The 23,901-nt window shown below is 35.8% G+C and overlaps 1 protein-coding gene across 4 annotated transcripts in view; it reads left to right on the forward strand.

Moving 5' to 3' along the window:
• Positions 1-23,901, forward strand: part of Hnmt (histamine N-methyltransferase) — a 176,252-nt gene that overhangs the window by 132,344 nt on the left and 20,007 nt on the right. For all 4 annotated transcript variants that reach the window (XM_026388796.2, XM_077798354.1, XM_077798349.1 and 1 more), the window contains 2 exons: positions 2,775-2,921; positions 9,232-9,284. In XM_026388796.2, the coding sequence (XP_026244581.2) occupies positions 2,775-2,921; positions 9,232-9,284 (200 nt within the window). The remainder of the gene's footprint in view (positions 1-2,774; positions 2,922-9,231; positions 9,285-23,901) is intronic.

Consider the following 23,901-nt stretch of genomic DNA (forward strand, 5'->3'; position numbering starts at 1 on the left):
CTTCTCTTTTGTTCATTTATTTATTTTTTGGTTTAGACACCCAGAGCTGGAATAAATAAGGGGAAGCCTTTGTTTTTTTGTTTGTTCTGATCTAGCACAGATGTTATCCTATTAATAGGTGATAGGAAGAATAAAGAATTACTCCACTCCTCTTGCTCCTCCTTATTTAACAGGGAAAATAATCTTCATATTGGAAAGATTCAGAGAAGTGGGCCTTATACTCAAACATGAATTCAAATCCATATGTTGCTCTTAGAGTCAGGGATTTTGTGCAACTTATCTGCCCTGAGTCTCATTTGAATAGTAGTTCTAACCCCAGAGGTTTAGGAGCATTAAATGAGATAATGCATGACAGCGTAATACATATATAATACAGAGGATGGAAACTCCAAATAGGTAAGAAAATAAAAAAGACTCTTAAATTAGACAATATTTTAGCATTAGGAAGACTTACATCCCAGTATGCTGGTAAAACTTGAAAAAACAAAAGTGATACCACTGCCAGTAACCTTTGAGAAGTTGTTGCAAATGCTAGATATGTTAGCTTATTGCTCCGATTTTCAAAAAGGAGGGAAAGGAGGATTCTCAAGATTTGGTAATTCCAAACAGTCAGATAGAAGTTTTAAGCCCCACAAAAATTCCAGATGGTTTATAGATTATAAAACAGATATCCTATGTGAAAATATTTTGAAGAAAATTGCAATTACTGAAACTGGAGCCTAATCCAATGCAAGTCATGCTGAAAACAAGACTTTCTCTTTTTATTTATTTTTTTATTTATTTTTTGAGTAGCTCTAATACTAATCAGAAAATGCCACAGACACATAGTATATCTGCTCAAGGGCGTGTGACAAAGGTGACATGAACTTTCAATATACTAATGCATGTTACAAATACCCAGAGGAAAATACTTGACATAATGCTTTCTAAATTATTTGACTACATAGCCCATTTTCTGCAAAGCATCTAATAAAGTCTTAAAGAAATTGGATTGGGCAGAACATGGGGACACAACAGACTAAGCCCAGATAGTAGTAGCCTCTATTGGTTAGGCAGCCTTTGCCATGTTGTGTTTACTTACAAATGCCGCCCCCTCCACACTTTTTTTTTTAAAGGAACCCAGACAAACTATAATTTTTTCAAAGAAGGAAACCGGAGTAACGAATTATATAAAGATATACCTTCCTAAAAGCAAGAATTATAAACCCTGGGAGAGACACCTGGGTACGAGGTTGTGGTAAAAATCAATTGCAAAAAATTTTCAATGAATGTCATATGGGGAAGGAATTGAATCCAGTGTGTTTCCTTAAGCAACCAAAAATAAGAGTACTATCTAGAAGTTACATACAGGCAGATTCTGGCTAAATATAAAGATTTTTGTGAAAGTACTCGTCCTAGGACTTAACAGTCTAGAATTATACATCAACCCTGACACTTCTTAGATAGGTATCCTTGAACAAATCACTCAACTTCTTAGAAATCCAGTCTTCTTATCTGTACTGTGGGGAAGCTCATGGAGGCACAGAAAAGAATAAATCTCAGCTAAGTTTGAAAAGAATCACACACCATTCCTGCCATAGATGAAGAGCTCCATAAGTGGAATCATTAGCACTACGAGTAACATGTGAAGCTACCCCAAAATGAAAACGATGGAGTCCATCTGACAGTAGAGAAAAGCTCAATAGTGGAATTACATAAGCATATTTTTTAATCTTTCAAAAAAATAAATGAATTTTAATTTAATTAGGGGGATCATATTAATTCAATTGATTGATTGTGTAAATTAATTTAACTAATCTCATGAAAATCAAAGAGGCATCAATAGAGTAGAGGAAAGGAAAGAAGGGGAGTGAGGAGGGGAAGAAAAAGAAATACTGGGGAAATTATATGTATATATATATATATATATATATATATAATATAGTACATTATGTTGCTATATTGCATGCAGATATGAATATGTAACAATGAATCCCACCATTATGTACAACTATAATGCACCAATTTTATAAAAGGGGTAAAAAAATGGAAAGTTGATTGGGCAACCAAAAGAAAGTAGGTGGGACTAAGTTCCGATCACTTTGAGCTTGCAGTCACACTGAGCCTGGAAGTTAAAGCCAATATAGTAAACAACCATAATGCAAGGATAAAAGCCTTCAAAGTTGCAAGAGGCTCAGAAATTACCATAACAGATGATTTTTGAGGGAAAGATGGAAGGCTTCATGCTACCTTCTAGTTAATAATTCTCATTGTCCTCCTTGAGTTAAGAGACTTGCAGAGTTACACCGAAATCAATCAACACTTCAAGAAATGCAGCAGGTGGACTTTTGTCAAAGGTTTCAGCAGCCCCAGATTTATAAAAGTGGTGTCCAGCCTTGTAGCTGTCCTGTTTATCCGCCTGTTTTGTTGTCTTAAACAGCCACTTTCCCATTTGGAACCTGGGGCTGCTGCTGACAAAACAGGAAGTGATTTGAATGCAATCTGCTTTTGTGGGTTTCTGGACTTCAGGAGTTTTAAAACAAGTTTTAGCTGTTGCCCAAAGTGCCTTGCTTTACTTCCTCTATTGCTTATGAAAAAAAAAAAAAAAGTGCAACCCTGTAGGGATTAAAGTATTGGCACAAAGTACAGAACAAATGCTGACTTAATGAATGTGCTTAGCTTTTTTTTTTTTTTTTTTTTTTTGGAAAGAAAACATTGGGGGTGGGGAGAGAAAAAGGGAACTGGGAAGAGAAGGAGAGGAAGTTAAACCTTGCTTCCCTCCCTATCTTCCTTAGAAAACCCAATATGGCATCTTCCATGAGGAGCTTGTTCTCTGACCACAGCAGATATGTTGAATCTTTTCGGAGGTTTCTCGACAATTCCACGGAACACCAGTGCATGCAGGAATTCATGGACAAGAAGCTGCCAGGCATAATAGCAAGGTAACAAAAAGGGACGTTTTTGTCAAAGGGACAAGCCTCGGATCACTGTGCGCCAGTGATAGATGGGCTGAGCCCAGCCCCACAGGCTGGGCGCGGGGATAAGGGGAGTTGCTGATAGCAGCTCCTAGCAGCTCCCCCTCTGCCTCTCCTCATGCCCTCTCCTGCCTGTCTCCTGCAGTGCTTTGGTTAGACGTTCTCTTTGCTTTAAACACTCAAAGGCTCCGATTTGTGCTGTATTTCCAGCTGCACAGAGATAAGTGTTAACTCTTTGAAGGCACAAAATCCATGTTCATGGGAAAACATAAGATACAAATCTTTGTAGTCAGATTTTTCAGCCCTCCTCCAAATTTTTACATTTCAAAAAAGTCCCAAGTGGGATACAGTATTCTTTTCATTAGAATCAAATACAAATAATTGCAAAATGCCATTGACTCCTGAGAATTGAGTGGGTACCTCTCAGTTCTCATAATAATATGCATTTAAATTCATTTTCCTTTGTCCCTTATAGTTATCACTCTTCAAAATATTGTCTTTTCCTTTCAACTTAGTATTAGCAATGTGGTCCTTGAAAAAGAGCATTTTCTCATTATCAGTGAAACTGAACTGACTAGTTTTCTTTCTCCCAGACTCCCCCCTCCTTTTTTTTTTTTTTTTTTTTTGGTGTGTGATTAATGTGTTCAATTTGTGCCAGAGCTGATAAGCATTATGAGAGTAACAGATTCCACATGCTAAAGATAATCAAATCACCTATCTGGGGATGAATTGCTACAACTCCCTCTGCTTCAGGAAATAATGATGGAAAACTGGGAAGAAATGACTGACTGTGGATCCAATTTGCAGACAGCAAAGGAATGTGATATTTTATTGTTTGCTAATTTCTCTATTACAGGCCTGACATTCTCTCACTACAGCAGTATCACGGTCTGATCAGAGCAGACATTGTTGGATGTATGTAGAATTCTACTATTTCCATTTTATTGGAAATTTTTATTCAATTTTCATTACAGAGTTTACTTTTTAAATGCTGCTTCTAAAAAATAACAGTATTACATAATGTATTAAAATTAATATGTAATGGAGTAGTGATATAAAAATCAAAGTAGATAGCAAAGACAGATAAATTCTTATTTAGGAACTAATTGTACATTATTTCTTTAGGTCTTTTTGTTCATTTCTAAAATTAAAGATAATGATTTAATTTCTGCATTCTTTTCCAGTCCTACAAGAACACATTCTTTTCTTTAGCTTATCCAGATCCTTGGCTTTCTAAAGCCACACAACTTTTTCTGAAGAGGTACCTTGGATCAATATAACATAATCAATAATCAATGATGGATGCCCCTTCCCCTCCCCTGTCTTCAAAGAATATTCAGATCTAACTGGAATGTTGAAAGTTAATTTTTTGAAAGGCTGATGAATTTTCAAAGTTATAACTAAATTTTCATTATAATGGCAATATAGAGTTAGGAATGCCTGAGTAAAAATATCCTTCATTAAGAAAGTAAATTTTTCCTGAAAGTAATGTTTGAAATTTGACTTTAGTTGAAGGGCCTTTAAAGATTTTGCTTGAGGTTGTTTATAAGTTATGAGGCACTAAAAAGTGGTTCAGAACTTCACTTGTATGTAAGGGTAGGGTTCACTGATTGGCTGTTAATTGGGTGTGGACTCAGCCTATTGAATTTAACATTTTTATTAGAACAAGACATGTTCATATTTTAAAAAGTCAGATGGTTCTAATAAGCTTATAGTAACAACAACAAATCGTAGTCTTCTATCCTTTCCACTCTCCAAAAGCAATCACTTCCAAACCTCAAAATATTTTGTTGCTTATGGGATTTTTTCATAATCTAAAATACATATAATTCTTTTATTTCTTAATTTTGTTCTATTAAAATAACTAACTAAACATACGTTTTTCCCATCTATTATGTCCAATTGTTTGGTTAAATAATTTGAATGTCTATACCATTTTTTTTCTGTTTACATATTATTCATAATTGAACAAATTTATACTCATTACATTTATTTTTCATGTGTAACTTTGGGTCTTGCCTATAATTGACAATGATTGTCTGGATTTTGGTTTTTTATGTTTCTATTACTACAATGATGCCCAAGCAGCAATTGCTAAAAATAATGTGTTTAGTTTTCCCATGGAAACATCTTTTCTGGAGCCTTCTGTTCTTTTCTGCAGTCTGGGAAGATTTGCTTTTGGCTGGCTATATAGCTATTGATGAGGGAATGTGTTTAACATTCTAGAAATTTTTTTCTCTTCAGTATTTGATTGATTTCCTGATGATGGATTGGTGGATTTCAGGCCCTTCTTTCTGGATATCTTTAGTTCCCCCCCTCCTCCCCTTTTTTTTTAACCTGAGCTAAAGTTGTAAGAACTTTAAAGGTAAATGAGTGGTGGTAAGCTTTTTGAAATTTTTATGTTTAAAAATGCCTTTACTCTCTGTTTATCCTTTATAGATAGTTTGATTGGGTATAATACTCTACTGAAAATGATTTGTATCATAAATTTATTTTCTATTTTTCATGTTTGGGGAGATACCAGCTACCCAAGAAGTCTTCATTTTATATGTATATATGATCAATAATAATAAGGTACTAAAAAGTGGTTAGTACCCTATTTGTCTATGTATGGATAGGGTTTATTGAGTGAGTGGCTCACAGTGGTAATTAAATATAGACTCAGTTCTTTCCTGGGAGATCCTCAGGTACATAGAAGTTTACTACTCAGATTGCTTGTTTCCCCAAAGAGTTAATCTCCAATTTCTTTTCTGGGGTTGGAGGGTGGAGTAGGGTTCAAGGGTTGATTATAGTATATAATTGTCAGTAGTCAAGTTTGTTATTGTTGTTACATATAAAGCATATGTTTGTTTGCCTCAATAATACCAAGTGTTCAGTAATTATTTGTTACCATTTTAATATATTTAATGGGACAATAATAGTATCTTAGTCAGAGAGGAGTAAGTTGTGAGGATTCCAAAAGTTAATTCATGTAAATCACTTAGCTATGTCCAGAATCACAATAATTGCTAGCAAATGTTGAGTGCTTGCCACAGAAAAATAGAAATATATTTCTAAGAGATTTAGATGAATTAAATAATTTTATACAACTCCTGTATGACTTAGATACAATTATTAACAACCTTGTGAGGTAGGTAGGTGATATTATTACCTTGTTTAACAGAGAGGTCAAATAAGTTGCTCAAGGTAACATATCAGTAAGCTGGGATTTCAGCCTGGATGCTCTGCTCCATAGTCCCCCTGTGCTATCCACATATATAAGCATTTTTAAAAAGGAGCACAAGATATAGATAGATGAATATGAGTATACTAAGCCTCATGATTATAACGTGGAAGTTGATTGGAACGGTCTTTTTCTCTAGCCTTCTAGCCTTCCTTGCTTCTTCCAGAACCAGGGTCTACCTGTCCCATTCTGTTGCTCCATGCAGACTCCTTCCCTTGAGCTGTATCAAAGGTGTTTATCAACCCACAGTCCAAATGTTGCTGAAAGCTCAGACCTTGTCCCTGGTACCAATCCAATAGTGAGGACATGGTTTTGAGAAAAATGAAAAAGAAGGTGTATTACTTTGCTAGCAAAGGAGAAACACTGGGGACTCCTGTCCCAGAGCCTGTGATTCTGCCCCTCAGCCGGAACAGGGAGCTTTTATTTTATTTTATTTTATTTATTATTTTGTAGTTGTAGATGGACAGATGGCTTTATTTACTTATTTTTAATTTTTTATTCTAACTTGTTATATATCACAGTGGAATGCATTACAATTCATATTACACATATAGAGCACAATTTTTTATATCTCTGGTTGTATACAAAATATCTTCACACCATTCAGGTCTTCATACATGTACTTTGGATAATGATGTCCATCTCATTCCACCATCATTGTCTAACCCCTTCCTCCCTCCCTTCCCCTCCCACCCCTTTACCCTATCTAGAGTTCATCTGTTCCTCCCATGCTCCCCATCCCTATCCCACTATGAATCAGTCTCCTTAAATCAGAGAAAACATTCAGCATTTGTTTTTTTTGGGATTAGCTAACTTCACTTAGTATTATCTTCTCCAACTCCATCCATTTACCTGCAAATGCCATAATTTTATTCTCTTTTATTGCTGAGTAATATTCCATTGTGTATATATATCACATTTTTTAATCCATTCAGCTGCTGAAGGGCATCTAGGTTGGTTCCACAATTTAGCTATTATGAATTGTGCTACTATAAACATTGATGTGGCGGTGTCTCTGTAGTTATGCTGTTTTTAAGTCCTTTGGGTATAGACCCAGGAGAGGGATAGCTGGGTCAAATGGTGGTTCCATTCCAAGTTTTCCAAGGAATCTCCATACTGCTTTCCATATTGGCTAAACCAATTTGCAGTCCCATCAGCAATGTATGAGTGTGCCTTTTCCCCCACACCCTCTCCAACACTTATTGTTTGTACAGAATGCCTTTATTTTATTTGTTTATTTTTATGTGGTGCTAAGGATCAAACCCAGTTCCTTACACATGCTAGGCAAGCCCTCTGCCACTGAGCTACGGCCCCAGCCTGGAACAGGAGGCTTCTAAAGCCTTGATTCAAAGGCTACCTTCTGCATGTTCTCTGTTGGAATTGTAATTCACTTGTTAATTTGGAAGATAGTCATTTCTGAGATCTTCTGGCACCTTCCCCAACATCTAGATTACTTTGTTCCTACAGCTGGTGTGTACTCAGGGACAGATAAATTTATTGAGGATGGAGAGGAAAGGTAATACAGTTTCCCTGAGATTAGGGAGGGGTAGAGATTAAGGAGGAGCATGGACAGAGGAAAAGAAACATGTCCATTTAAAAAAATAAGTCCCAGTGGCAGAGCAGCAAGGGCTATGTTCAGATCATAAAATGGCCCACTGTTACACAAACACAAACATGTTTTCCTTCTACTTGTCACCTCTTCTCTTCTCACTCTTTCATCTGAGGTTTGGCCTTAACTTTCTTTTAAGCCTGTTGTTATCAAACCCATTCATATTGCCAAATCCAATGTTCGTATTCTCCTTTGTTATTTCTTTGACACTGCTGGTGGCTGTCTCTGTCTCATTCCCCTTGCACCTCTGAGCTTTGTCACTCTCTTTCCCTATCTCCATTGTGTCTTCCTTATAATTCAGTGACTTTTAAAAGTTGGGTGCTACATCATCATCATCCCTCTGCTCTTCTCGCTTGGCAACATTTTGGGGTGGTGGAGTGCACTCTCCTGCTTGGCCATTACCTTATGATGATTATTTTCCAGAATGTGTCATTGATGCCTGACCCTCTCCTACACAGTTAATTTTGCATGTCCAAGTATCTTCTGAATTCAGATTTCTTGAAAAATAAAAGAACTGACAAAAGGTAAACTTGCTGTGTCAAACTATATTCTCTGCCACCCTTTACCCACAGAAACATGACAGTCATTGTACACTTATATTTTTTTTTCCCTGACCCCTTTCTATCCATCTACAAGCAGATGCTACTAACTTACTTGCCAGTTCATCTATTCTTCTCTGTTTCTAGTTCTTCTCTGTTTCAGGGCTTTGTTATCTCACATTTCAAACTGAGAGCCAAGTAGTATCTTACTCATTTTTGAACCTCAGAATCTAAGGCTACATACATAAGAAATGCATAATAGACATTGTTTATTGAAAGAAAGGTGGGAAGCTGGGCATAGTAGTGCACACCTGTAATCCCAGCTGCTCGGGAGGCTGAAGAAGGAAGATTCCAAGTTCATAACCAACCTCAGCAACTTTGCAAGGTCCTAAGCAACAGAGCAAGACACTGTCTCAAAATAAAAAATAAAATGGACTGGGATGTGGCTCAGTAGTTAAATCCTTGGTACCAAAAGCAAAACAAAACAAAATGAAGGTGGGAAGGACAGGAAGACAGCAGATATCACAGACATAGGGTGAACCTCCTGTCCTTTGCCCTATATACCCTGAAGGGCTGATCACGTCACTGGACTCAAAGGTCCTCATTTATTTTTTCTTGTTCTCCAAACAATCTTCAAGCAAATGGTATGTCATACCTTTACAATGTTCCTAGAGCTGTGTTTAAGTCTCCCAGGTCAAGACTGTTGATGAATGGAATCTGTATGTTTACAAAGACACTCTAAAGAGGGCACTAGAACCACTGAAATAATTGAGACCTTTCATGTTAACCCAGTTTCTGTTTATTGTATTTTTAGTCTATTTTCTTCAAATAGACTTGGTAATCAGATTTTACAAAGCACCTTGCACGTTTTTCGTAAAATACATATTTTTTTTCTTTGTTTTTCAGGATTGGAGATGCAAAATCAGAAATTAAGATTCTGAGCATAGGCGGAGGTGCAGGTATGAATAATACATTTTAAAAGTTTGTATTTTACTGTAAACATCATGCTATTTGATGGCTATCTTTTTTATTCTTTAGAAAAGCTATTTTGTTTTTGGAAAAGATCAGCACATTAAAACTAGCAATGTCATGTCAACTAAGATGAATGCCCCTATAGATTTATAGTTTAGGACATTAACCTTCATTACTATCTGTAATGTGGATAAGTGATGTGACTCTCTTATCCTTTTTACGAATGGGGAAACAGAATAATTTGGAAGTTTACTTTTATCCAAAATGATTTCACAGAAAAGAAGAAGTTCATATGAAGTTTCTTAGGTTTGTGCCACTGGAAGCCTGGTCCATGCATTGGTCACTGGTATATGAGCTGTGGTTCATCCCGGAGTGAATTAGAATTGTTCAACAGAAGGAGAGTTATTGATGCATAGCTGCCTTCATTCAGAAAGCCTCACTAGGAGGAATAAGTGCTTGGTGGTGTAGTTCATTTACACTGTTGTGACCCTACTTTTCAAGTTGCATTAGCCTAAACCACTCCCTTTTTCTGGTTGAGTTTCAAAGCTGCCTTCTAAGCATTTGAAACACTCCCCAAACCTTTTAAATATGGTCCCACTATTCTTGGAGCTAGTGCAAAAATGTGAACTCTGGAAAGGCAGATAGACGTGATGTCATTTCTAATGGCCCCTAATGATTTGTATGTTCTAGGCTGAGACAAAAGCTGCAGTTTTCTCATCAGTAAAATGAGAATAATGGATTTTATCTCATAGGATTGTAGCGAGAATAGTATAGTTAAAATGTTTATAAAGTGCTTAGCATATTGTTGTTCCTATAAGGCAAGGGCTGTTCCCTTCTGCAAAAATAAAACAAACTTTAACTCATGACTTTGCCTCTTACCAATTCCCAAGTAGTATTTGCTTTATTTTTAAGTTACTAGTCATATGAAAGTTTGAGTTAATATGTTAATATTAAATATGTTATATATTATATATATATATATATATATATATATATATATATCTTTTATTTAGATACTGTTTTCTTTTATTGGAGCACTGGCTTGGTAATGGTTACCACTTGGTAATACTGATACTATACTTACAATTGTTACTTACTGCTAAGTGGTAATCTCCGGAGTACATGGGTTCCAGTGACACATGAATGAGTTGAATTTGGGCCTATGTTAACACAAAGAAAACCCAGAGCCCTCTAGCAAGATGGAGTGACTACTTTTTGATAACTTTATTGGTTCATTTTTTCACAAAATGCACTGTGATATAATCTAATAAGGACAAATCCTTAAAATCATTTTACTTTGTTATCATCTTTCACCAAGAAAACAGAAACCAACAAGGACAAATGAAGGATATTGTTATAGACAATACTATAGAGAGCATTTAAGCTAAAATACTCCATTATTGCTTACTGATACGATAAGCCGGGAAGATTATATGATACTGTAAGCCTGATGAATTGCCCAAAGAGTGTCCTATTAATTAAGTTAACCAAGACAGTCATTTCCAGTGTGTTTTGCATATGAATTTCAGGCAACCAACAGGCAAGGAGACTATGACTTGATAGTGTCACTTGTGCTTGGACAGAATGAGAAGCCCTAAAAGAAAAAGTAATTAAAAACAATCTCTATCATGACCCAGTTAATTGACCTTTTAATGTAAAGTTAATTGAATTTCTAATGCAAATTTATCCAGGTCCTTATGAGCTATCTAGAGAAAGGAACATTTGGCCTGTACAGCATTTCCTTACATCCAGGTACACCTAGAAGCTAATAGAGAGAACATAAGAAATAAAGGGAATAACCCTTGGAGTTCTTCTGAGAGAAGCTGGACATTGTGTGAATAACAGGCTCTGCCTTGGAGAGAATATGGGTGATCTTTAGGGTCACTCTTTATATGAAACTGATAGGAAACGTAAAAAGAAATTCAAGTTATAGATACTTAGCTCTCACTACCTAAGTAAAATCCATGAAATCAAAAGTAATGCATTTAAAATCCCTAGGTCTAGGTATTCTTGTTGTGAGCAAAAGCATTTTGAGGGGAAGGAACATTGTAGTTAATTTCAGTGCTCTTCTATTAACTGGGTGGCGATTATCTAATAACCTTTCTTTGCCTAACTGCAAGCATGTACATGGAGGAACTGCCTATCCTTTCCTTAGAGAAAAGGTCTTCCATGTATTCTATGATCTACAGTGTGCCTGAGATTGTACATTATTTTTCCAAATCAATCATTTAACTCTAATGCTGGCAAATGAGGCCATTGGCCTTCTCCTGCACCTTGTGACTCTGTGCTCAGCTCCCATAGTACAATAGTGAGATCCCACTGCAGTCTTGGCTGACCGGCCTCTCTGGTTTCACTGCCTCAGTGTTCTCTTCTTGGTTGCCCAGACAACTGCAGGTGTTTTCTGCATATCTGTGATCATCTTTGCATTTGTAACAGTGCTACCATTTCTTCCAGCACAATTGAAAAACATATCCAAAGCAGACAAAGTAGAAACTTCTTAAGTGAAACTGCTGCTTTTAAGCCACTTAGTGCTCATGTTCTTTGGGGCTTATTTGGTTTCCTTTTCAGAAACATGAGCAGGGAGTGTGTGCATGTGCACCCTATCTATTAACCTCTCTTATTTAAAGGCTGGTGTTTGTGTGGAGAGAGTTCCTAAAAGGTGTTGGGCACTTCAGTTCAAAAGCCAAGCAATTATAAGGGCTCTAAGCAGTTCAAAAGAAAGGAAATTGATGGTAAACTCTTTGGTGTAGGATTTCAATAATCTTTCACATCAGTAAAATACAATCGATAAGCAGCACTGTTAACCATAGATTATATGTTCTAGTGTTAGGAAAATGTGTGAGATAAATACTATATGAACCCCCCGAAAAGAAAGTGGAGGAAAACAAATCATGAATAGAATTAGAGACCACATAGCTTTCAGAGAGCCCAAACTGAGAAATTGTGTGTGTATATATGCATGAGTTTGTGTGCTTTAATGAAACATAAGGAGCAGCTAGGATTGCTTTTTTCAGGGTCTCTGTGTATTCATATCATATTAATTTCAGCAATTGTTTTAGGTTTTAAGAATAATTGCTTTGTATTCTAAATCTCACAGAATCTGCTTTTGGGTCCATCTTTAACATTAATGCTTCCTAAAATTAAACCACCCGGTGGAGCTTCATTATTATTCATCCTTTAATGAGTATTATATTTATGCTAGATGGTACATGGAAAAAAATAAGCCCATATTTCTTTTGGTAAGGGAGAATGCTATTAATTTACAGTGCATACATTTACGCCTGGAAAAACATTCCGGAAGGCAATAATGGGCAGCCTGTTCTCCTTGCTCTGGACTTTGCTTAAATGAGAATCATTCCATCTGCCTCTCAGTTCTTATGTTCAAATGTCAGGAAGTTGTGTAAGGGTTAGACATAACTAAAATTCAAATAATTTTATTCTATCCAGTTTTTATTTCTGTTTTCATTAACCTCTAGTATACCAATGCAATTGCCATACCATATACAATATCATTGCATATATGTTTATTGATAATTATTTAATCCATTTAGGCAACTCGCATATGGTATTTCATATGTGGTATTTCAAATGCATGTGGTATTTCATATCTTTTTGGTGATAATTTTACTGATATCTGTTGAGAACAGTTAGGTGTTTTTCTTGCTCTGCAACACATAAATACCAGCATTCCTATATAGGTTAAAAAACAGAAGAGAGTTTAGAAACCATCAAAACACTCACTTTACAAATAAGAAGCCTGAGAACCATTAAATTTGAATAAAACCCAGGTCTCTTTAGTCCAGTCCAACAAGTTAAGTTAACAGATATATAAAGTAATTATTAACCTGGCCAAGGAGAGATTAGTTACTTAGTAATGACCAACTATTTGAAAATCTAATTTTATCAGATTCTTAATCTTAGCTTCTTTCATGAATGACAAGTTAAAGTGACACAGAAATTTATAACTTTAAGCTAGTTGGACAGCAGTAGAATGGATGTAATTAGAGTAAGAACTAGAAGAGCCAGTATGTCAGGTGTAGAAACCAGGAGGTGGCAGGAAGCAAAGGTTAATGTTTTCCAGTGATCCAGTGTAAGCCAAGAGTGTAGAGCAACAAAATTAGGAATGATTAGGGAAAGATAAAGAACTTGGGCTTTTTCTCTTCTTTTTTTTTTTAAATTTTCTCCAGGAAAAAAAAATATTTAAATGCTCTTATTGCCATCTTCAGATAGATCCTGTTGAATAAACTGCAAAATACTTGCACCCAAGAGGCCAGTGGTTCAAAGTTCCAGGAAGTGGTCTCTCAGCTCAGTATAAGAAGTTGCTAATGATCAAACATGTCCTGAATTCGAAGCTATATCTTAGGCAATAGTGTCATCTGTCACTTTAAGAGTATCAGCATAACTGAAAAAGTACCTCTCAGACATGTTATGGAATCTACTTGGACATTGATGCCTTGGGTGTTTGGATTATTAAAGGTACTTTCTGTCCTGAAAAATCTATGGCTTCTGAGAAACCTTTCAGGAAAGAGGTAGGCCTTTATCCAGCTGTTATCACTGTTAGGAGGAAGGTTGCTCAGAAAACACCAAGTCCCAGTTTTGTCCAAATTGAAGAGTCTTTATTTAGCCAACTGACCAGTGACTGCTCCCCACAGGACCCATAACTGTCTCTTCAAGGAACAGCAGCAAGCCTGAACATATTAGGATATTTAAAGGTAAAAACTGTTAAAACCACATCCGGGTTGCCCTTATAGCCTGGCCCATAACATTGGCACATATTATTAGGCTTCCCATCATAAAGTGAAGGTAAGAACGGACTCCATGTCAGAGATGCATGTGCTGGTATTAAGTGGCTTAAATTGCAAAGATTTACTCAGTAGTGAATGTCAAACAGAAATCCATTCACTAGTTAAGAGGTCACACCCCAAACTGGCACAAAACCCAACAAGAAACAAATGCTGACCTTCAGGAAAACTACAATAACTATATAACACAGACTTTCAAGTAGATTGCAAATAATCCATACTGAATAAAAAAATACTCAAATGCTGATGACAACAACAGAAAGACCGAGGCTCTACCATAGGACATATTTTCTTCTATCAGTATTACCTGTGTCCAGCCATTGCTGCTTTCTTATTAATTCTAAGGCTTTACAATTGAGTTTATTTGCTTTTCTAAGTATACAGTCATTTAATCTGCAAATAATGATAGTTTTGTCTCCACTCTGCTCATTATCCCTTGTTTTTCTTTTTCAAGCCTTATTAAATTAGCCAAAACAATCTTGTTCACTCTGCTTTTAATGACAATTACTCCAATGTTCTACCATTATGTTCCATTCTCTCAAGTCTGTAATGTACTTGTTTTTAAACAATACTTTCATATTCACTGAAGGTTTTAAATACAATACAATGAGGCAAAGTCTTTTGGTAAAATTGCATGGGGAGAACTGTTTGTTTTTTAATTACTTAGTTATGAATGTATTTAATAATATTTTGGCCTCAAGATGTGATTATCTAAAGTAGTCCTAAATCTTACAGATTATATATCACTATAGCTTATATATCCTTCCAATAATGGAATAACTGCTATCATCCTGTACATGAGTAAAACAGTTCTTACTCATTTAAAGTTACAAGCAATTAGAACCTGGACTAAAACTCGTTTGCATATCTAGACACCCTAGCAGAATTTCACTTCCTCCATAAAAACAAACATGGTGATTGTTATGGGCCAGGCTATATGGGCAATGACTAAACAGACTCCATTTTACCCTGAGACTCCATATCATGTAAGAAATGCTTCTCCAATGGGAAAGCCCCACCTCTGTACCCATTAATAGTTACCTAGCATAGCATACTTGGCAACATAAAATAGCAATTCTTATACAATGTAAAATTGTTCTCTTTGGTTTCCATTTTTCTTGGGCAATGTACTTTGTCAGAGATTGATTGTCTAGACATTAGTAACCATTCTCTAACTTGTACTGAACTAGGGTCATTCTGACCTAGTTTCCTTCTGCTTGCTGCTGCTATGCCAATCTGGAAAATCCCATGGGAAATAATGTACCCATTGCATTGTCTCCTAACCACCCAATTCAGCTTCTGTACCTGTTTGCTTGCAGCTCCGTCAACCTGGTTGTGGTTTTTGCGGTTTTTATCTTTAAATATCCTAAAATGCTCAGGCTTGCTGCTTTTCCTTGCAGAGACAGTTATGGGTCCTGTGGGGAGCAGTAGCTGGCTGACCAGCTAACTAAAGACTCTTCAATTTAGACAAAACTGAGAGTTGGTGTGTTTTCTCAGCAACCTGCCACACAACACCACAAGGTGTTTGTGAGCTACAGAGATTGGCATCAATGCCCTGGGTGTCTTGTAACTTTATCCCTATTAACAGGGAAATACTGAAAAAAAAATTGGTTAGGTGCCTAATTACATATTTAATATAAAATTTTTAAAAAAGCCTATTTGAAGAAAAGATCAAATTTCACTGAGAACAATTTAAGAAGATTGTAGAAGCCAATTGCTATTGCTATGTGGAATCTTTCATGTAAGAAGTAAGGAAATGAAAAGAAGTTAAATTCTTCTGAAAGTAAATTGGCATTTGGTGTCAAGAACAGTTCTGATTTTCATCTAATGTACACTGGCATGGCCATATTGGTTGTTGAAATGTTGAAATTAAGCCACTCCTCTACCACCCCACATGTTGCTTCAGCATCTCCTGGATACCCAACCCCACCTCTCTGCTCCCCATGTCCAGGGTTCCAGCAAGTAGATTGGTGGTGCCCACCTAAGAGGTCCACTGACTGATACAGTTCAGGCCACATCTTTTCTGAGCAGCTTTGTACCCTTTTCCTTAAGCCTTTTTCATTTTTTAAACCTCTGTCTTTTTTATTTGTTGTTGTTGCTGTTTGAATACCAACACAAATTAAGAGTCCCATTCTAACCATTAATTCTACTTCTCAGAATTAACCTGAAAAAGTTAAGATTTGCACAACAATTTGTGTTTCATTGTTGAGCTCTTCATAATAGTGAAATACCTAAAACTATATATAATTAACTATACAGGGTAAGTTACTTTTTTGGGGTTTTGTTTTGTTTTGTCTTTTTGTGGTACTGATTGTTGAACTTGTAGCCTCAGATGTGCTAGGTCTGTACTCTAGCACTGTGCCACACACACAGCCCCAGTTCATTAGTCACCTCCCCACCCCCCACACACAGAGAACAGTCATACATCATTTAACAATAAAAATACATTCTAAGAATGCATCATTAAATGATCTTGTTGTACGAATATCATGGGTTGTACATATACAGATCGAAACAACTATGATATCACTAAGCCATGTCAACTTATTATATGTATAGCCTGTTGTTGACTGAAGTATCATGATGTGGTGTATGACTATATATTTAGCTTATAAAACAAACTGCATATAAAATATATTCCTTAATATATAAACATAAATAAAGCACATTTCCTTTTATAAGTATATGTAAATATGTATATATGTACTTTTATTTTATTTATATCCAATATAAATAAAAGGTTAATAATTAAAATCAGTTATCTCACATATTCATTTAAGAGAATATAGTGTGGCCACCGTAAGTAGCATATTCAGATACATTTTGATATATTCATAGTTTAACTGTCAAGTAAGAAAAGCAGAATCATTCATATAGATAATGATTTTCACCTGGGTAGGCAAAAGAAAATGTTTTGCTTGAAGGAAACAAAAAAACATAGGAAGAAAAACACTAAAACAATAACTTTTGCTTTCTTTAGCAATGAGATATTTCTTTCTACTTTGTACCATCTATGTCTCAAGTTTTCTGTGTATTTTATAGCTGGGGATGGGAAAAGTAACCTAATGAAAACTTGATTTTATATTTGAGACATGACATAGGGTCTGAACTCTCCGACTTCTTTCTTCTGCTGCTAAGTAGCAGAAGCCCACAGCACTGTCCCAACTTATGTTTTCATGAGAGTTCTCCTTTGTCAGACTTTGATTCACCTGTAGTAGTATTGTACTTGTATAAATACTTTAGGAGCATCTCCAGCTACCTTATAGATTAGAAGGGCTTTTCTTTAAAGCTCAGAGTTTCTTGTCTGTCTGAAGGAAGTGCATATTAGCCATGATAATTAGGCCTGGGACAGGTGATGGTGGTGCTGATTGAAAGTGTGGGGCTTGTCCTCTGATCCATGAGGTGCTAGGGTTTTTCTGTGGATGATTTCCTTACTCCACAGGACAGCAGACTCCCAGACTCCTCACTCCGGAGTATAAATGACTGATAATTCTCTGCAGCAAGTTTTGTGTTTTAACCACCACTAATGGCTACAAGCTAATGGAGTGAATCTCAGTGAGAGAAGGTGAAAGAGGGAGCTCTGCACAGATGAAGTCACAGCCTCTTGCTTGTCTGGGACTACTCTTGCCAGTATCAGTAGTTTCATTTTACAAATCATGTCTTTGAGAGTAAAGATGCTAAGAGGATCTATTTCATTAAGTGGAGCTGAATATAACTTCCAAACATTACAATAATGCATGTATAGAACTTGCCCCTCTTTCTATGTATGGCTGACGTAGAATTGCTGTATCTATCTATTTGAAATTTATAAACTAAAAGTTAAGGCACAACTCAGTCTTTTTCTAAGTCATCTAAGAAATATCTCGAACTTCAGTGTTTAGTACCCTTTGGAACATTTTCCTTCTTTCTTCCTTCTTTTCTTTTTTTTTAATTTTCTTTAAAAAGAGAGAGAGAGAGAGAGAGAGAGAGAGAGAGAATTATTTTTAATATTTATTTTTCACTTTTTTGGCAGACACAACATGGTTGTTTGTATGTGGTGCTGAGGATCGAACCCGGGCCCCACGCATGCCAGGCGAGCGCGCTACCACTTGAGCCTCATCCCCAGCCCCATTCTTTTCTTTTTTTAATTCTGTGAAATTATGCTTTAGTAACCAGGTTGGAGTCCTAAGAAAAGTAATACTTCATGGAACATTTTCTTTAACATTATATTTCATAGAGCATTTTGGCTGTCTTTTCTTAGGTATCCAGCACTTGCAAACCATACAGACAGTAGATTTCCTGGGCCAAGGGCCCGAAGACACATGACAGCAAATAGCAATGCCCTTTTGACTCAGAATTTATATTTATAATCCCCTTACTGAGGCCCTGCAGCTATTTTAATATTCAGCTCTCATTCTTCCATACTGACAGAACTGCTTCAGTACTAAGATGCTTTCTGAGACGAGAGAGAGAGAGAGAGAGAGAGAGAGAGAGAGAGAGAGAGAGAGAAACAGAGAGAGAAACAGAGAGGGAAAGAGAAGAGGATCTTGTCAAGAATCTTCTATCTTCCACACTGCAGTTCACAATCAGATTGTTCTTGCTCTAGTTGCAAACTCAGAGCTGAAATGATTTTTCATCACTAAGCATGGAGTTATCTCAGCAATCTTTCTTCCTCGAAACAATTTTTCCCCCATATTTTAGGAGAGAGAACAAGGATGATAATAATCTTATTGCAACATGTAATATAATAACTTTTTTTCCTGTTGATAATCTCAAGAATTCATGTATATTTCGATATGAGAAATGAAGCAAGAATAGACTGAAATCAAATGGCAAGAGATATCACAGTCTTTAATCCTCCATTTTCTTGACCTACAGATTTTCTCATTTGGGGAAGCCCCAGGGTTCTCAGGCGGGGATTTGAGTTTCATTTTCTGTAGGATCAATCAGTGGGACAAGCCAGAAATCACAAATACAAGATGAATGCTTTTCTAAGTTGTCATTTTATTATGGAGCTGCCCATTTAGAAAGGCAAATCTTCATTCTCTTTTTTCCTATTCTCCTCCAGGCTTCTTTTAAATGTCACCTTTTCCAGGAAGCTTATTTGACCACTCAATTGAAAATTACAAAGCCCTCCACCTGCTTACCCTCAGTTTTTGCTGCTTTGGTTTTCTCTATGGCACTGGTTGCCATCCATAAAGGCTGGATGTTTGGGTTTGTATTATTCATTGCTCTAGTGACTAGAACCTGACTTTAGTAGGTGCCCAGAACTATCAGTTGAATTAATATGCTTAATATGTAATAGCTTCAATTTAAGGGACACTTACTGTATATCATAAACTGTGGCAAACCGTCTCCATATTAATTCCTTGAACATAGTGACCCTGTGTTTTGTCTCTATAATTTCCTACTTTTTTTCTTTCTATATTTTCCCCCCATCTTTAATTAAATGAACTTGGATTTTAAAAAAAAATTCAACATTTCCTCTGTTGTCATATTAAATGTAACCTTGTAGTTCAGGTTGTAGAGAAAAGTTGTCTAGAAAATGAGACACTGACACCTCTCTTTTCCTAGTTTTTGGATTTCTTTTCACTACCACTGTCAAAGGTCTCAATTAAGTGTCCCTCATTAAATGTAGTCACAATGCATTTAAACTATGGCTTGTATGAAAGCAAGATATTATAACTACAAAAATATGTGATCTTAATTAAAATGCTCAACATAGCCCAGAAAGGAGACTGGAATGGATTGCAGTTTGAGGAAACACGTAGTGTAACAGAGATTTGCACCAAAGGAGGTTTTAAAAACTTGGTGTTCGTTCATTTTCCCAAACAAAAAGTCAGCATCATTTGTTTGATAGAATGTATCACAGGAGTGGAAAGAACAGATAAAAATCCACAACCCAGCCTATAAGAAAACAGCTAAAATTTATTAACTTTTGAAGTGAATTATGGCCATGTAGCTTCCCCAAATTCACCAATCAATAGCTGTAATAAAAATTGTTTTCTCCCCCTTTATCTGCTATAATAATATTAAACTGCCTTTGTACATTTTAGAAAAAGAATCCCAGAGGAGTTAAGTTCTGCTGCAGGCCTAGTCTTTTCTGGGTATATTATTAGGTATTTCATATGTCATCACATTTTGTTCTCCCAGCAACTCTGTGAGGCTTCACTAAATTGAAGAAGCTAATGTCCAGATGATGGGAAGCTCAGAGGACTTCAGATCAGGTAGTAGCAGGTGGTACAGTTGAGAGCCAATCTCAGGTCTAGTTTTCTGTAAATTCCCTAGTTTTCCCCCTTATATCATGAAACCTATAGAACATACCAGTTACACATAATTACATAGAAAGTTCTAGAGTAAGTGGTCTAAAACCTGGTGGAGAGCTAACAGTAGACACGCAGACTAGCCTAATCCTCTACAAAGGATTCCCTCCCCTCCTCACTGAGCTCTTTCCCCCTTGCTCATTACAGCCAGTAACTCAGCCAATTCACTTTCATTGCTTTCCTGACAAAATCCCATATGGCACTGTAATAATATGCATTTAGCGTGTTACATGTCTCCCATTACCAATCTATACCTTTTTTAAAATTCTTCTCTCTATTGTATATTTTCTACTACGTACATTGTCAGAAATAAAAAGTACTTTTCTTTGTCAACCTTTACGAGTTTCCTAATTTGGATGGACCCCTTTGTGAAAGACTGATTAACAAGAGATAAACCAGCATGTTTACTAATGGACAGAGCTCATGATGTGAGAGAAACCTTCATGAAAAGTAACTCAAAGCAGTGGCTCAGAACACTGGTTTATAGAGCACCTTCAAGAAAAAAGACAATAAATTTCTGGGGAGATGACTAGACAAAAGAAAGCAGTTTTAGTATCTAAGGGCAGGAAATATATGGGAAGGTGAATATATATGGACAGACTAAGAATAAGAATAAGGTTTGTTTATAAATTCCTCCAGTACTGTCTCTGGGCTGAGAAGAATCTAGAACTATATCCAATCAAAGAGAATTTGTATCCTGCCTTTAGGTATAAAAACAAGGATAGGGAGATTTTTTTTTCTTTGTTCTGTTGCTACTTAATTGCCTTTAGATCAAAAATAATTTTTATGTCAAAAGGCATATGTTGGGGTGACACATTTTGGTTCCTTCAGTATATTACTAATTTTCATGCTTCTCTTCTACTGAGTACTACATTCTGAACACTCACATACATTGCTAGGTGTGCATATAATCTATAGATTCTGCCTGTTACAGAATACTTGAGTGTTGTGTGTACACCTTATTCTATCCAATTTTTTTTTTCTGGTTTGCTTCCAACCTCATTTTATCACAAATGGCACTGTAGCAAACATCAAGGTACAATATCTCTTCATCGACCTGTGAGAATTTCTTTGGATATTATGTTTGTATTTTATCTCAAATTCAGAGCATGTGAGTCATGGGTTGTGCATATATTTAATTGGAATCAATATCGTCAAATTAGTCCCCATAAAGGCCACAATAGTCTATATTCTTACCAGTCTCCATGAAATTTCCTCTATCTGAATATTTCTGACAGCACTCTCCAGCTTTCTGAATTTTTTACAAGTTCAATAAGCATGAAGTGATATTGCATTGCCATTTCAATCTTCATCTTTCTGATTATTAATGAGTTGTTACAATTGTCAATGTGCTTATTAACTTTTAAAAATTATCTTTATCTAATCAACACTTTAGGCATTTCATGGTATATATTAGATCCTTAGCAGATGAATGGCTGAAGGAAAGACATTGTAGGATGCAAAAATCCCAAATTAGTCTCTGGTTCTCATTAAGTAATTTATGGTACTTTTATTATTTCAAGATCTGAATGATAACTTCTGTAAATAATTTTTTGAGCAAATTAAGTATATTAACTAGTTGCCCTGATTTTTTGGTCAAAGATTGTTTATTAGTTTGACATAGAATAATTAAATGAAACCAATATACAAAAATGAATTTAAAAAAATGTTGCCCTATGGCATAAGGGAGCGAATGAATGTACATTATATTTTCACATTTCATGGATGAAGAAATGAGGTCAGAAGAGGTTTAAATACCTTTTAAATTATGCAGAAATCTGCAAATCTGGGTATGCACTAGAGGCAGACCCAAGGAGCCAAATAACTGAGAATTAGGAACTTACAAAACCACTATAACACCATCCCTGGATTGCTTTGGGATCTCTGACAGCAGACATGTTTGTCCATCAATAAAGCAAGCATATTTTTAGGCAATCAAAGTTCCATTTTGTTGGCTCTTTTACTAATGCATTAACCAAGAACAGAAAGACGACTCCTATTCAGAGGACCAGTTCTTTGGAGTCACCAGATGAAGATCATACATGATTTAAGGGATGGTCACATCTTCCATATATTAACATTTATGATAATGTAGCCATGTCTTATAAAATAACATTTTTGTGTTTTTATAAAATTAAATATCCATTCAATATATGAGAAAACAGAATACATTATAAAGGATCTCTTATTTAAAGATATTTAATTAGAAACAGTAATAAGGATGGTGCTAATGTTGAAAGGTAATTATTATAGAGAGGTTAAATAATGATATTAAGCTTAATGCCAAATTGTGGTTCTTGTGAGTTGCTCCACATTTGGTTATAGATGCCTTAGGATAGTCATTTGCATATAAAATTATAACCATAGTCAATTCAGACATGTACCTATTTTATTGAAGAGTTGTTTATTTAGTGAGATGATAAGAAGGTATAATAAGGCTCTTCAGAGAAACAGAACATAGATAGATAGACATCTTCTTTATGTATGTGTATATATATATATATATATATATATATATATATATGAAATTTGTTCACTTGTTTATGGAGGCTGAGCTATCCCAATGTCTATGGTCTGTAGGCTAAAGACGCATGGGAAGTGGTAGTGTAAGTTCCTGTCTAAAAGCTGGCATCCAGGAGACCCAAAGGAACCTATAATTTCATTGAGTCTAAGGACCAGAAAGGGCCATGTCCCAGCTCAGGGTATTCCATTCTGGTCTTCAATTGATTGGATGAAATACATCCTCCTTAGAGAGGTAATCTGCTTTACTTAATCTATAGATTGAAGTGTTAATGTTTTCTCATCCAGAAACACCCTCAGAGACACATTTAGAATATTGTCCAACCAAATATATGGGCACCTCATGGCTCAATAGAGTCAATACATGAAATTAACCATCCGGAGGATTTTTGAATTGGGAGATAAACACTTTAACATAATTAATTCAACTGAAGTTTTGTGGAAACAATTTTAAATTATAGATAAGAAACAAAAAAGGATTAAAAGTAACCTAAAATTTCACCATCCTGAGATAACCACTGATTATAATTCAGTTCATGTCTTTCTGAGCACTGTGTATTGAAACAAAGTGCTCTATAACTTATTGATTTATGCTGACATATGTTTGGATTTGCCTAACTGCTCAAATTCCACACATTGATCAATGGACAAAATCAGTTGTTAAATCATCATAGCATGCTCAGACTCCAAATTCATTAATTTGCTTTGCTATTCACAAAAGAAAGAAAAGGCGGGACGGGGGGAGGATAATACACAGGAATAGAGCTGTTTAATCATTGCTATCTATTCTTTTGTCACAGGAAATTTTGCAGATTTTTTAAAGTGTGAAGTATTTAATGGCATTTCTCATTTTTTGGTTTTGTTTTTGGTATTGGGGATTGCACACAGGGGTGATTTATTACTGAGCTCTACCCCCAGCCCTTTTTATTTTTTATTTTGAGACGGGGTGTGGCTAAATTGCTTGGGGTCTTTGTAAATTG

The sequence above is a fragment of the Urocitellus parryii genome, chromosome 1 (assembly GCF_045843805.1).
Source record: "Urocitellus parryii isolate mUroPar1 chromosome 1, mUroPar1.hap1, whole genome shotgun sequence".
Taxonomy (NCBI): domain Eukaryota; kingdom Metazoa; phylum Chordata; class Mammalia; order Rodentia; family Sciuridae; genus Urocitellus; species Urocitellus parryii.